Source organism: Pan paniscus, chromosome 21 (assembly GCF_029289425.2).
Source record: "Pan paniscus chromosome 21, NHGRI_mPanPan1-v2.0_pri, whole genome shotgun sequence".
NCBI lineage: Eukaryota > Metazoa > Chordata > Mammalia > Primates > Hominidae > Pan > Pan paniscus.
In genome coordinates, this window is record NC_073270.2 from 11,500,205 (window position 1) to 11,516,021 (window position 15,817).

At 46.2% G+C, this 15,817-nt stretch overlaps 1 protein-coding gene across 1 annotated transcript in view; it reads right to left on the reverse strand.

Moving 5' to 3' along the window:
- Nucleotides 1-8,522: 8,522 nt before the first annotated feature.
- Nucleotides 8,523-15,817, reverse strand: part of JAG1 (jagged canonical Notch ligand 1) — a 36,001-nt gene continuing 28,706 nt past the window's right edge. The window contains exons 17-26 of the mRNA XM_003810571.5: nucleotides 15,686-15,799; nucleotides 15,406-15,522; nucleotides 14,900-14,927; nucleotides 14,325-14,410; nucleotides 13,039-13,152; nucleotides 12,335-12,444; nucleotides 12,012-12,245; nucleotides 11,659-11,790; nucleotides 11,320-11,470; nucleotides 8,523-10,496 (exon numbers count right to left, since the gene is read on the reverse strand). Coding sequence (XP_003810619.1) covers nucleotides 10,039-10,496; nucleotides 11,320-11,470; nucleotides 11,659-11,790; nucleotides 12,012-12,245; nucleotides 12,335-12,444; nucleotides 13,039-13,152; nucleotides 14,325-14,410; nucleotides 14,900-14,927; nucleotides 15,406-15,522; nucleotides 15,686-15,799 — 1,544 coding nt within the window. The 3' untranslated portion in view covers nucleotides 8,523-10,038. The remainder of the gene's footprint in view (nucleotides 10,497-11,319; nucleotides 11,471-11,658; nucleotides 11,791-12,011; nucleotides 12,246-12,334; nucleotides 12,445-13,038; nucleotides 13,153-14,324; nucleotides 14,411-14,899; nucleotides 14,928-15,405; nucleotides 15,523-15,685; nucleotides 15,800-15,817) is intronic.

Here is a 15,817-nt window from a genome sequence, read left to right on the forward strand (position 1 = left end):
AACCTCTGGGGTTTGCCTTTGATCATGATCATTAATATCATTAATAGGCTCTCTCTAAAAGTGCATGTGAATCTCAAGTTAGCATTTGGCAGGGCAGTGGAAGAATGAACGCTTTTAAAATAGTTTGGCTCAGAAAGTGCATCTGAAATAACCCTGTGGGAAAATCAGGAGAATTTCTCATCCTCCAAAGGATTACCTAGGATGAGATACTGACCTTGTATTTTAAGTTCAGTTGCATTTCTTAAAACCTCATTCATTACCCAGCCTGATTTATTTTAGGAGTGAAGTAGGCTGTGGGAGGGGCTATATAATGATGTATGGTTTTTATGTTTGCTTTTTGTTTTCTGCACAGTTCCCAAAAGATTTTTTATCATAACGTGTATATATATTTCTTTAAAAAAATATCCAGCTTCTTCACAAGATTTACTATGGCTTTTCTCTTAGAAATTAATGCTGAAGAATTCTCTCCTCTTCAGGCTCTAAGGCGATCAAACCCCAGAAGGCTGAGTGTGTGCGGGGTGAGCAGAGCGCTGACCTCTGCCAGGGGAGAGGTCAGTTCAGCACACAAGACTCAAAAGGGAGGAAGAAAAAGCAACTCCTCAGCAGGGAGTTTGACTTGCTTTAGGGCAGAAGAGCTTTTATAAATGAGTTCCCAGTCTCCCACGCCCTCTCGCCTGCACTTCTGTTACCAGTCCTGTTCTGCGCTTAGACACACACACACAGACACACACACACACAGGCACACTCACACCTCATTTCCACTCGTTGCTTCACATCCCTCTCTCCACCTGCCCCAGGAACAGTGGAGAGTCTGACAGACCCTGCTCCAGAGGAGGCAGGTGATGGATTGACTGGGAATTTTTCTAGGCCCAGCAGCTCCCAAGGCCTTTTCAGTTCCTCCTTCACATGCTTGACTGGTGAGAAGAACGCAGAAGGCTGTTTCCCAAACCCTCGGTGGGTGCCTGGGAAGATGAATACCAGCGCATCCATTCCTATTGTCAGAGGGAGAGGTGGAATGGTAAATCAGGGCAGCCTCCAGCCAGGAGATGGGAGACTGGGCTGGGTATTTGGGATGTGTCCCAGTAGGAGGAGCCTAGAGGGACCTTCCTGTCACAGCACAAGAGAAGGACTTTGTGAAGCAGCAACATTGCTCTATTCATATATTCTCCTTAAAATGCTGCCCCAGTGAGCCTTGTCCCAGTGCCCTTCTGCTCAGCATGTGGGCCGTCTGCCTGTGGCAGAGCCTGGGGCATCTAGAAAAGAATATTCTCAGGTGGCTGTCCTGTGAAAATGCCCCATCAATCTGAAGGCACTTGTAGGCAGCAGAGCTTTCTATGCCAGAGGTGTCAGGGATCTGGGTTGCTATTGGGGTTCTTGTTTTGATGCCAATAAGCATCTTCACCGGAAAGAACCTTCTAGATGTCACCAAAATCTTTACACAGGCTCAAAGACAAGGAGTCTCTGCATCCATCTGTGAATTTTCTACAGCAAATTTTCCCTGTTTTCCCTTGAAGATAGCATTTCCTGGTACCAGTTTATCAAATCTCATGTTCTTCTGGGCCCCAGTTGCAGACAACTTTGGCTCTTGTTTTGCATGTCTGTCAAGTCTAATTCCAGGTCCTAATAATGTTTTAGAAAAGCTCACTGAACTTAAGAGAAACCTTAATTTTCTGCTACCAGCAGTGCAAGTCTGCCTAGGCCACCTGCCTTGCCCTCCATGCAAGGGCACTCCTAGCAGAGAGATGGTGGGAGAGAAAGTTTGGCTTCACATTTAGCCCCTTCTCAGTGCCAAAGAAATGGCCACTGTGCAGTGACGACGGCCAAGGAGGGAACTTCCTTTTAGGGAAAGCCTCTGAGGAAGCCGGGGGTGGGAATACAAAGTATTTCTGAAATGCCCAACCCACTGAAAACCTCCAGAAAATGGAAGTCAAACAGTATCTCGTTTCATAAGGAGAGAAAACTATCTCAAGACTTGAGTGTCCAGGAGTCTTCCAAGGCCAGGTATCTGAGCTTACCTCATTTGGCACACATTTTATAAAATAGGGGTTTGGAGGGATATAGAAGAAGAAAACTGTGTTCTATTCTCATTATTCGCAGGCTGTAGACAGCTGTCGACACTCACAGACCACACACTGTTGTAGACTTCAATTAGGCACCAAGTTTCGTACAGTCCTATAGTTCATTCTTGTCTTGAATGAGCTTTTCTTTCTCCTGCACTGGAAGCCGGCTCTGAATTGATCAGGGAAAAAGCTAACAACGATTCGTATAGTCACAACCAAATACGACACCTACAAGTGACATAGCTGGTACGATCCTTTTTAGAAGAAGCTTATGTTAGTTTTCTATCCCTGTGTAACAAATTACCATACATTGAGAGACTTAAGACAACATAAGTTTATTATCTCACAGTTTTTGACACTTAGCTGGGTCCTCTGCTGAGGGTCTCAAAGGCTGAAATCAGGGCACCAGCCAGGCTGCATCCTCATCTGGATGCTCAACCAGGGAAAGGTCCACTTCCAAGCTCCCTTGTTGGCAGAATTCAGTTCCTTACATTTGTAGGACTGAGATCCGCATTGTCCCGCTGGCTGCTGGCAGGGGACTTCCTACAAGCCATTTCGCGGGTCCTTGCCACATGACCTTGTCCATTTCATTAATGGAGAAACCTTGGCATTGAATCACTTTCATGCTTTGAATCTCTTTGACTTCTCCTTCTGTGACTAGCCAGAGAAAACTCTCTGCTTTTAAAAAGCTCCTGTAATTAGGTCAGCCCTACCTGGATAATCTATATTTGAAGGCTAACAGATTTGAGACTTTAATGACATCTGCAAAATCCCTTCACAGCAGTACCAGGATTAGTGTTTGATTGAATAACCAGGGGCCAGGGACCTTTGGGAGCCATCGTGGAGTCCTGCCTACAACCAGATCCAACAGCACTTAGCTCTTCTCTGACAGGCCCAGTTTAATGGTGTAACGGTGAGAAAGTAGACTGTCAGTTGGAATCTAGCTGAATTCCTTAATCTTTTAATGGTTGCTTAGAGCAAATACTGAAAGCAGTGTTCTTTCCTTTACCTGTAGCCCTTTTCATGAATATTAACTATAGTGGCACACATTTATTGTCCCCATGACAGATGAGGAAACTGAGGCACAAAGAATTTTGGAAACTTTCCCAAGTTAGTAAATGGCAGTGCCTAGAATCTGGGTCTGGCAAACCTCAAAGCCCAGAAACTGTGTTGTTAGAACACACAGGTGGAAAATTTCAAACCAGGAGCTGGAAGGAAGAGCTGCAGTTGGAATCAAAGAAGTTTCACTCCAGAATGCATGCTCTTCACCACTAAGCACACAGCCTGGCTTTGCACACCAAGAAGGTGAAAGTAACAGTCTAGTGAAGGAAGGGTCAGGCCCACGTGGAGGCTGAATGTTCTGCAGGAGATGTTCAGGACCTCTTTTGTAACTGCACTGCAGCCAACACTGTCCGACTGAGAGCTCACAGGAAGCACGGAAATGACAGGGCGTGGAGGTGGAGAAAGCCAGAGATTGTGGTCCCTCCCAGCCCCTTCCCACTCCCTTTACTTTACTAGAGGCACTTTTTTCTTAGTTTGTTGCAAATCTGTAGGACATGTCACGTTTGCGCTCTTCCTTTCTGCTTTATGCCTTGAATTCTTTAAAAATTCTTCTAAAGTAACATCACTGCAAAGCCAGAGAGAGCCCCTGAGGGTATCTGATTGTTCATGTCCTGAACTTGAAGGGTTTATGTTTCTGTCTTGGGGATGGGGTTTTTCCAAGTCACTCAGTGTGGGTGCCTGGGTGCAGAGGAAACTTCTACATAGAATGTACTTCTGGCCTACCCTGACACGACAAACAGGTTGTGGAGGCGTAGCCTTTTGGGGATGTCAGGTGGAGGAAGCAGAGCTGCCCACAGGCAGTTCCAGGAACTCTCAGGTGTGTCTGAACTGGCCCAACTGCACACTGGACGTGGCGAACTTCATCACATTCAAGCGATCTGGATTTTAGTCCTGTTAAATGCTCAGGTGTTTTTGTGGTGATAACCTGGAAGGAAGCTGCCAGGGGGAGTGGGAGTGGTTAGAGAACATGGGATGAGGCCTAATGATAATTGCAATCACCTGACACTGGCGAGGACCCTGGCACCTGCATCTCAGACCCGGTGAGCAGCAGTGTGGTTCTGAAAACGCCTGTAAAATGTGTGTGTGTGCATATGCGTGCACACACACAGGGAGCAATAAGACCTAGTGAGGCTGTTGATTTCCTTTCTGAACCTCTTTTCCTGCAACTCATTTTAATTCTATGAAGCAAAAACTAAAAGGGAAATCGGAAACTTCCCAAGAACAAAGGAACAGCCTACAAAGGAGCAGGGCTTAATCTTCCTTTGATGCAGAAAACACCTATTGCTCCCGGATATATACAGATGTCACTTTCTAGGCAGAACCAGTTCAGATTGGTGACACTGTCTTAGCAGTCGCTTCCTGTGACCTCCCTTGAGACTTTGCCTCCATTTTTGTGAAGTGCTGATCTCCCAAGGTTTTACCTTTTAAAATCACACTAAGGGCAGGATGCCGGCATAAACCTCGCAAATTCCCAGAAGAGGCAGAAAACACAGCAGCCCAGGAAGCAGGAGCCCCGAGTTCTAGTTCTGGCTATTGCTAACTCTCTGTATAACCTCAGACAAGTCCTTGAACCTCTCTGGGCCTCAGTTTCCTCTTCTGGGAAAGTAGTGGGGGTTGGATCCTTTGATGGATAAGGTCCTTGATTGCATTAACATCCTGTGATAAAGGTGTTTCACATGTAACATCTATGATAAAGGTATTTCAACTGCACACATCTCAGCAAGGATGAACTAAAACAGCTTTTCACTCTTCAGGTGCAGAACAGAGGGGGCGAACCTGTTTGGTTGCCTGAGTAGTGATTAGGAAGCCAGCTGCAAACTTGTATTTCCCTCCGGGATCACCGATGAGCACCACCAGCCCTGCCAAGAGAGCTTCTCTTTAAAACAAAGCTGTTACTTTCATGTTGCTGGCATCTGCGTTTGCTTTCTGGATAACTCAACCCTTGGGTGCCCTGGTGTGGATATTTGCAGTGCGGGTGGGTTGGAAAAGGCAGCAGGCAGACCTCAATTCAAGGTTCTTACTGGATTTAAGAGCCTTTATTCTCCAGGTTAATTTTCCTGACTTGCGTATCACAGGTTAATACTGGACCCAGGCATAATGATACATAATTTGAGACTTGTAAAAGCTGTCTTGGACTTGAAAGAAACACACTCTAAGCCAGGAAGGTTGTGCCCAGCATGCAAGAGCAAGTAATACAGGTAGAATATATGTCCAAAGCAAGAGAGCCGCACCCTTTTGACATGATCTCAGAGGCTGCCGGGCAGGGTTTAGGCTCCTCGGCTGCCAGGCAGCGATACCACAGCAGCCCTACAAGCATCACTCCCCCCAACCTGCTCTTAGTTTTATTTTAACAGCCATTGGAAGGCAATGGTTCGCAAACGGAAATTCGTTATTTTTAATAGACCCCGAAATACCTCGTGGATTTGAAGTGATGCAACAAGATTGCCCTAATGTTTTCTAAACTTTGTTTTTAAGACTTCTGGGGCCAGAACTGTAGAGAACTGCCTCAGGGCACCCTTCTAGCTCAGATAACCAAGCTGTTTGTTGGCATTGCTGGAGACTGACATACCCTGAGCTGGGATGTTTAGCTGCTTGTGGGGTGGAAAAAAAATGTTAAGAAAAATAATTGTTGTTTTTGCAAACTATCTATTTAAAAACAGAACCTCAGGAAGCAGATTTCTGTTCCAATGCTTGGATGAATCAGAGCTTACAAAGTATAAATACACATTAGCAGGAGGAGGCTTCCCATAACCCATGTGCTTGTATGTCTTCCCAGACCAGGAACCTCTGAACTCCTGTTTCTCATTCCCAGTAGAGGCAAGAAAGAGACCCACAGTCGAAACGGAAATGGTGGAGCATTGCTCAGCCCAAGTTTCAAAGCCCGAAAGGCCTGTAGAACTTTTTTTTTCCTTTAAAGGCAACTGGTTTTTTGCTGCACATTTGCTCACTTTGGAGCAGACAGGTGTAAGCCATTTGGAAAGGTGGGAAACCCACGCTCTGGCCCATTTTGCTCCTTGCTACCTAAGAAATATTACAGAATAAGTTCATTTTGACTCACTGACCCCTCAGATCAGCTAATAGGCATGAAGCACTTAGACCACAACTTGCTCAAGGGGCAGTGTAATTATTTTACTTAAAAATGATGTCAGGTGGCAATTTAGCAACAAACTGGCTTCCAGGCTATTTCATTCAGTTTAACAAGGAAGAAAAACATTATCATTAGTTAAGAGCTGGTACTGTAGCACTTTAGCAGCATTGCTCCCAATTTTTAGAGTGCATGAGTCGGGGAGGAAGAGCGAGCTTGTCAAAAATTCAAATTCCCAGGCTCCACTTCTGGTGCATCTGGTCTAATAGGGTCATGGACCAGTCCTGGAAATCTGCATCTTCAAACTGTAAACCCTCTCGCAAATCACCACTGAGTCTCCTTTGGCTTTTAGTCAATTAAGATACATCCTCCCCCTCCACTTTCTATTCAAACTCTACATCATGAAAGTATAGAATCTCAGGACAGAGCTTCCCATCCTAAAAAACACCAGCTTTAAGTGTTCTTTCCTGGAGTTTCATGGGATATTCTAATGCTAGAGTTCCAGTTAGCCAAGTTTCTGGACTGAAAATTTTTTCTTCCAGGGCCCCTTTAAAGAGAGCCCAGGGCGTTCCTGGGGAATGAATGGTAAAGGCACTGAGTCCCTTCCTCTCAACTTTCCTAACCCCAGGATAACCAGAGCACCATTGCCTGCTTCCTTCTTCCTGAAGGAAGGGGAGAATCCACCCTTCACAATTAAAGTCCTGGCACTGAGCCACATCCAGAGGAGGCTGATCTATGCCCTCCCAATACCAGGGGTGTCCCAGACAGAAGATGAGTTAAGACAACACCCATGAATCCCAAGATCCCTTCCCTCCTGGAATAAAGAATTGCAGAGACTCATTCAACTTTTTTTTTTTTTTTTTCTTGGCACAAAAGCATCTGGCAGCTACCCAAGGAATGCTGGGGTCCTGCAGAATCCAAGTTTACAAACCACCAGAACAAGGTTTTGCTTCAGGATAGTGTTTGACTCCACTGCTGCGAAATGACTGTCTCCTGGCTAGTAGGATCTAGATTTCTCCCTCCCTTTGACCCCACCTTGTGGAAACCCAGCTGTCTACTGGCAGACATTGGTGAGAAAGCGGAGCTACGCTAGGGCAGGGAGATGTCATGGAAACCTCAACTCTTCGCTGTCCGGGTCCTTCAGGCCACCTCCCCAATGAGCCAAAACAGTGTTGGCCCTCTTAGGGTTGTCACAATCCCAAATCCCTCGATGGCCTCTGCTCATGCACAAGGAGCCCAGGACACTTAAAGCTCATCTTTCATTCTTAAGATGTTCCTTAGCACAACTCCAAGCCTAAAAGAAAAAATGTTTCCCCGAGAACAAAGAAAAACATCCCCATCAGCTTTTCCTCCATTCAAAGTCTGCTGTGCCAGTTGTATGAAAACCGGACGTGGGTGGACAGGCCTGAATGTTGAAGTGCTGGGGGATGGCTCTGAGAAGGGTGAGCTTTGGCTTTCCTAGCCAGAAGCAGGGAACTCCTGGTGACTCTGCACGGCTGCTGGAAGCTGTCCATGTGCTTGTTACCACAGCTCATTCCTTCCGCAGAGGTGCCAGAGGCAAAGCTTCTCCCACACCCCACCACGCGATGCGGGGGCAGGGCCTCCACCAGCCACAAGTGAGAGAACCAGAGTTCTCCTGCCCGTGACAGGTGGGGACAGCCCAACTCTGGAACCTCACAGAAGACCAGAACACCAGCACTCCAAGGCTGCACGGTGAGGCCAGAACACTCATTCCCTGGGAACAAGGTGATGAGTGACGAGCCTGAACACCAGAAGCTTGCAACTACCACCTCCTGTGCCGTGAGGAAACCACCCCATGGGTAAATGTGCACAAGAGTCATTTCAGACCACACCCTTACAACAGGACATTAATATGAATCTAAGTAGCCAGGGGAAAAAAAAAAGGCAGACATTAAATCTCCCTGCTCGTTTCCCAACACCAATTCCAAACCCTTTAAAACCCTTTCAGTGCTGTGGCCAGTTCCCCTGATTGCTCACAAACAATTCACCTCGACACTACAGGCCATTAATCCAGTGGTGTTTATTCAAGCAGTATTCACACTTGCTGTTGAATAACAAGGGAATCAAGGCTCCCCTAGATGGGGCTCCCGCAGTTCCAGCTTCACAGCAGCCCCAGGTCTTTGAGAACTCCAGATGAGTTTTGTGGTTGAAAAGCCTTTCAGTTCTTCCTCCATCCCTCTGTCAAGCAGAGCCTATTATACCCCGATTACCAGAACAGACTCAGCAGGGTGGCAGAAGCACACGGCAAAGCCGGTATAACTACGTAAGCTCAGAAGAGGCCACACTGTTCCATGTTTTCATACAAAAAAATTTAATAAATATTACTTTTCAAAATTTATTGCCAAGAACAACACATCAAAGATGCATTTTTATGTTCATATAACACTAATAGGACAATACAAAGTATCTTCACGGTCTCAATGGTGAACCAACAAGATTACTCTGTTTTATAAGCCTTTTTGATCTTGAACTTCGTAATAGCACTTTGATTTCCTCACTTAAGGCAGGTAGTGCACTCTATGGCAAATCTAAACAGTGATCTTACTGGACATTTTATGGTTCAAGTATTCAACTAGCTTATTAGAATACTCCCTAAATGCAGATTAAAAAAAAAATCAAATCTACAAGTGGTTCAGTATTATGTACGAATGGTGAAAAGAAATCAGAATTTACAAAGTAAGATTGGTGTGCTTCCAAGTTCACACAATTAATTTGATATTTTTAATCATATTCAACCACTCACATTTTGGCTATGTTAAGTCATAGCTCAACTTGTTCCCTTACTGCTCTGCAGCAGATCACCTGCCTGTCTCTTTTCAAGTCTAAAGCAGAAAAACAAAAAACAAACAAACAAAAAAACCTGTTCTAAACTAATCCTCAAACTGCCTCAGTCAGTCCTTAAAACGTGTTTTAAGTGATGCTATAGAAGGTGTTTTAAACATCTGACGTCGTACAAAAAAATTCCATCAGTATTCTGGGCACAGAAGCCCATCCTATTGTTTTAAAATAAACTATTTTCAAACACCTTAATTTTGGCTTATAGGCAACAAGTAATGAGAAGAGTTCAAAAAAATAAAGCCATACGCTTACAATGCTATCAAAAACCTTCAATTCTAAACACATACATATAAATAAAAAGGAATGATGTTTTAAGGCTCTTGATTATTAAGTTAATAAATCAAATATACACAGTGATTAATAAAAAAGAATTATTTACATAACTATACAAAGTTCTACTTTTGACATTTTTTTCTTTAAATTCTTCATTTTACCAGCAACTGCTGACATCAAAGTCTCCCCTCCCCCAACAACAAAAATACAATTAAAAAAAATAAATAATAAAGTCATTTGTGATCGTTGCTGTGGTTCTGAGCTGCAAAGGCACTTTCAAATACAGAACTACTTGTACGTCATCATAAAACCAATATACAAAAACAACTCAAGAGTCAATAAATATAAATAAAACTATGATCTAAGACTGCATCACCATTAGGACATCTGGCAGAAGTGGGAGCTCAAAGACCAGGGGGCTGGGCAGGCTCCTGGGAGCCTGATCCGAGACCGTGTCGGCTGCAAGGGGACACACAACCAGGGTACTGTTGACTAGCTTTTTGCATAGCTGTGAGATGCGGCACTCGATTTCCCAGCCAACCACAGAAACTACCATTGCCAGTGTAAGCCAGCTTGTCAAAACTTAAATTAACACAGGGATTCTAAGTCAGCAACAGCCTCAGACTCGAGTATGACACGACAGTTTAAAGAACTACAAGCCCTCAGACTCTACCTAGCGGCGGCAGTGCCCGCGGTCTGCTATACGATGTACTCCATTCGGTTTAAGCTCTGGGCACTTTCCAAGTCTCTGTTGTCCTGTTTGTTTGTCCAGTTTGGGTGTTTTGTCGGCGTGCCGTTGGGGGGCTTCTCTTCTCTGTCTACCAGCGTGTACGCCGGCTGCTTGGCAAACCGGGCTTTCTGCTGGTGTTTGTCCGTGTCGTCCTCTTCTACTTCAGAATTGTGTGTCCTTATTTTAGACATTTTGGAGTTCTTGTTCTCGTAATCCTTGATGGGGACCGTGTTGGCCCCATGTTTCTCAATGGGGTTTTTGATCTGGTTCAGCTGCTCCCGCACGTTGTTGGTGGTGTTGTCCTCAGAGGCCGAGTGTGTGTGGCTGCCCGGCTTCCGCCGCTTCCGCAGGCACCAGTAGAAGGCCGTCACCAAGCAACAGATCCAAGCCACAGTTAAGACAGAGCTCAGCAAGGGAACAAGGAAATCTGTAAGGCAGGCACAAAACCAATTAACTCTCCAAGAAAGAAAGAAAAAAGCATCATCGCAGGAACAAAAGAATACCAACAGTGGTTCTCCTGCCCTTTATCCCTAAGAGGGGGGCCACAGGGACAAGTCCCTTTTCATCATTGCATGTGGTCACTTCACAACTTGATAAGCAAATGCTGGGATCAGGCCCCTGTAGACCTTGATACTCTTATCCCTGGAGAGACTGGGTGGAGCGGCAGCTCCTACAGGCTCTTTGACTTCGCATGGGGAGAGCAGTGTCTTGTTAAGTCTGGCTACTGAGGCAGCTCAGTACAGGAGTTGGTTTTCAGAACTAGAAATCCGATTCAAATTAGCACAGACAGCTCAAACGTGCCATGGCTCCATGCCCAATCTCTCCCTTGGCTGAAACGGTGCTCGAGATCCTCAGGAGGGAAGCCTGGACATCCTGCGGGGCCTTCGAGCCTCACAGAGCTCAGCAGTGGCTGGGCTGTCCCAGGACACCAAAATGCCAAGTCAGGCTTTGTACAGCTTCAAACTCAAGGACAAAGGACAAGCAGTGTCCTAGGGCTTTGTCACGGATCTAGCACAATACCTGTTCTGCAGGGAACGTTGCATAGTGTGTTGGGAAGGAAAATATGAGGCAGACCTCTGTTCCCATGGGCCATGTGACCTTAGTAAAGTAGGCTGCCCTCAGTTCTCAGTTAAATTGGGAGCTCCTGCGAGGGTAGGGTACTGCCAGGTAATCCCTCGACCTGATGGCTTTATTGAATAGTATAATGAGATCATCTGTCATCACACAAACTAGTCCCACTTGACACCTACCTGTTCTGTTCTTCAGAGGCCGCCTCTGAACTCTTACTTCTGCAACGGCAGCAATCAGCGAGCTGTTTCCGTCACGTTTACTAACAAGATCGATTATTTTGTCAGTGATTTCCTTGATCGGGTTCCCATCATCCCGTATATCTTCAGCAGACTGGAAAAACAATTGTCAGACTTGAGAGTCAGGGGAATATTCAAAGCAGCCTTTCTTCAAAATTACTCGACAATCTGTGTCTGCAAAGCTTTTTGTCAGTGAATTTGCTCCATTCAGACACTGGTTAACCGAAGTTTGTTAACTGCCTTGCAGTCGAATAATGAGGTGTGAATGGGTCTTATACTTACAATGGCCACATGTATTTCATTGTTCGCTGAAGGGGAAGGCTCGCAAGCGATGTAGATTGAATATTCAGCGGAAACATTCTTCAAAATATTCAAATTCCTCAATTCACTGCAAATGTGCTCCGTAGTAAGACCCTAAAACGATTTTTAAAAACCCACACACGTGTAAGATTGAGAGGAAGAACAAAAGGCTGAGATGTTCTCTTTGAGGCTGGGCTAAGTTCAAGCTTACTTTATTATAAAACAGGAACGTAAGCTAGGGAGAAGTAGATCCTAGCTCATGGCATTCCTCCTTTAAAGCAAGCAAGCAGACATCCACCATTCAAAAAAAAAAAAAAACAAAGGTTGTTACATACTGGTGACATCATCTCCTTGTTAAAGGTAAACGTGATGTTCGCACAGTTATCCTGGTAATAGGAGTCAGAGGTGCACTTTGTCTTCACCGGCTGGAGACTGGAAGACCGACACTCGCCCACACCAGTGCAGGGGTGGACGAAGCACTGGTCATCCAGGATGGGGATGCAGCTCTGCCCGCTGGGGCACTCGCTGTGCCCTTTGTGGAGCAGGCAAGGTCGAGGGCCACACCAGACCTGGAGAAAAACAGAAGCTGGCAGCTTAGCAGGCATGCTCATCCCTGATTCCAGAACACAGGTGAACTGCGGCAGCCATCATGTCCTACCTTTGAGCAGGCGATCCGTCCATTCAGGCACTGGCAGGTATTACAGTCATCATCCCATTTGGCCCCATCTGGTATCACACTCCCCATGGTGATGCAAGGTCTCCCTGAAACTGACAGGTGGAGACGGGTGAGCAGTTTATTTTTCTGTGAACCGGATCGGGGTTCAATTCTTTGGTCCCTGTTAAGAAATGGTTATGCCTGTGCCCTTTGCCATGTTAAGATCATTCTTCCCACAGTAACAGCATGTGTACTTCCTGCCTTTGCTGGCTCTGCGCTTGGCCACAAGACCTGCTCTGGTCAATGTAACATTGGCAGATGTGATGTGAGCAGAGCCTTTGACCAGCCTCTTGCACACCTACCCACTGGCGATGAAAGGAATATGCCCCAGACACAGCCACTGGTCGAACCGAACCCAACCCACAGCGCAATCTTTCTGCCCATGCTGCATATCATGAGCAATAAAAATAATGCTTGCTGCAAGCCACAGCAGTTTGGGATGGTTTGGTACACAGTTTTGTGGCAACAGCTGACCAAAAACAACAGCTACCTGTTTTGGGGAAGACTCTTCACGTTCCCTTTCCCTTGTAGCCCCACTGTGTGTTCCCTCCCTGAGCACAGTGGCTTATTTGTGAAAAGTCAAATGGTGACTGCAAAGCTCGCTCACCCCAGAAGACCCATGGGCAGCTGAAGCCTGGCACACATACCTTCCTGGCACTTGGCACCACTGTGCCCTGGAGGGCAGACACACCGGTAGCCATTGATCTCATCCACACAGGTCGCTCCAAAGGCACAAGGTGAAGACTGGCATTCATTGATGTCTAGGAGAAATGGAGTTCAAGTTTAGGGACTGACGGTGTGTGGCAATGTTTTGAGATTGTTTTTATTGACATAACATACAAGAAAAGCATATCATCATAAGCTTGATGAATTTTCACTCAGGTAAGCAGCATCCAAAAGAAGAAACAGATCTATTGCAAAAACCTCCAATCACTGGCTCCCAAAGACCACCACCATCCTGAGTTCTAACAGTGGAGAACCATTTTGGGAGGCAGCAATTTTTAATTTGATTCCTTTGACAGTGCAATTTACAGCAAGCCTGGCAAAGTTTCCTGGAAGGGGTCAGACAGTAAACATCTTAGGCTTTGTGGGGTATATAGTCTCTGTCACAACTATCCAACCCTTGTGGCATCATGAAAGTAGCCATAGACAATACATAAATGAATGTGTGGCTGTGTGCCAAGAAAACTGTATTTATAAAAACAGACAGTGGGCTGGATACGGCCCCTAGGCCACAGTTTGCCAACTGTTTATTTAGAAACATGAAACAGATACAACCTGCCCCCATCTAGTGCTGAAGACTAGTTAATCCCAGACTTGGATTTCAAGCACCAGTAAAATTTCAGACAATTTGGGTACAAGAATCAAACCATAACTACTCTAGCACCTTTTTTGTTCTGTAAGAGAAAGGGCTTATAAAAAAGTAGAGAAAAGGCTCAAAATAATATGCTTTAAGCCTCTTGAAAAACTGCGTTGCCTGCCCCTATTTTCCTGTTTTAGTCATTTCTCCAGGGCCTGATCAGACCCAGCATGGACAAGCCTCTGGAAGCCACAGTCGCCCTCCCTTCCGTTTGTATTAGCTTTATCCTATACCAATGTAGCTGTGGTTAACGTCTGCTTGCCCATAATTTCATGTTAGTCATGGGGAAATGCACATACTTTCTTCAGGACCCCACTGTAGATTAATCATCAGATTCTGTGGCTGGCACTCTCTCCCCAAGAACAAGGAGGGCTACACCACCCAGGGAACCACCAGCAGGTAGGAGAATCCAGCCTGGGATATCTTAATCCCAGCTGGAGGAGAGAGATCCTTTGCTCTATGAGAGCTACTTAAAGGGAATGGTGGCTTTGTTTTTAAAGATGAAAGTCTTGGGCTGAGGCATGGAATGAAGCAGTAAAGCCATTGGGAAAACCAGACGGAGACAGTCCTTACTTATTCTGCAGTCGGGCCCAGCAAAACCCGGGGCACATTCGCACCGGTACCAGTTGTCTCCATCCACACAGGTGCCGCTGTTGTAACTAAGAAAGCAAAGACCACCTTGGTTACCAACCTCCCAGTCCATTACTCTGGCTGCCAATCGCTCACATGTCACCACACCAGTTAGAGTCAGTGGCTCTCACCCCATGGCCGTTGCCTGGGGAATTTTAAAAGAATACTGATGCCTGGGTCCCACCCCCAGAAAGTCTAATTTCATAGGTCTTGGTTGCAGCCCAGGCAGCGGGATTTTTAAAAGCTCCCAGGTGATTCTGGTGTGCAGCCAAGGTTGAAAAATCACTGCTCTAAATGAGGACACAACCTGGCTAATTAAAGTGTGGTCCATGGGGCAGCAGGATCGCTTCACCTGGGAGCTTGTTAGAAAAGCAGTCTGAGGCCCCACCCCAGACCTCCTGACTCAGAACTTGCATTTTAAACACAATCCCTGGGTGATTCACACACACACACACACACACACACACACACACACACGATAGTGGATGAGTGCTGGCTTAAAAGGATGTCACACTTACCAGGGATGAGGGCTGCAGTCATTGGTATCTGCAAAGAAAAGACAACTTAATAGTGAGGACTTCAACAGGGAAAGCGGTCTTAGCCCTAAGTAAAACCACCACTTATTTCCCTAATACCCAAATGATAAAGTCGTAGTTAACACCAGCAAAATACCTTTGCTAAATTGGAACCAGGCCCACACCACACTTAGTTTCATTTGCTGTGGGACACATGTACACAGGAAGAGGCCCTGGTAGGGGATAGGGGTGGGGGTGAGAATGGAAGGAGACAGGCTGCTGGTCAGACCCAGAGCTGGGAACTGAGACGCCATCTGTCTCCACTTATCTCATTGGCGACTTTCTCATGCCCAGGTCAGGGCTGTATCCCATCAAGTCATTAATGCAGACCCAGGTGATACAAAAGCAGACATCAAACAGCTCTGCTTCTGGTTTCCATTGCAAGTCCCCAAGGGTGTCAGGATCTGCTCCGACAGCCCTGGGAGAGTTCAAGGGGGGAGGACACTCACTCTGAGCACAGATGGGCCCCTCCCAGCCTTCCTTGCAGACACACGTAAAGGACTCGCCGTTGACCACACATGTGCCCCCATTATGGCAGGGGTTGGGCAGGCAGCTACTGTTTCGGGCTATAAAAGAAGAGCAGACACGACCACCCTCCCTGAGTATCCAGAAACAGTCTGGAGGGGCAAGAACCAGGCCCAGAGAAATATCATAAGCTCCAGGGGCCAACCAGCAGACACGCGCAGGTGGCCATGCCCACTGCAGATCCCATGTGGGGCAGAAAGTTACCTATGTTACAGGTGGTTCCTTCCCAGCCGCCAGGACACATGCACTTAAAAGCATCCCCCTCATCATAGCAGGTGCCACCGTTGTTGCACGTGGCCTCGTCACACTGACTGTCACCTGGAGGAAAATATTTCA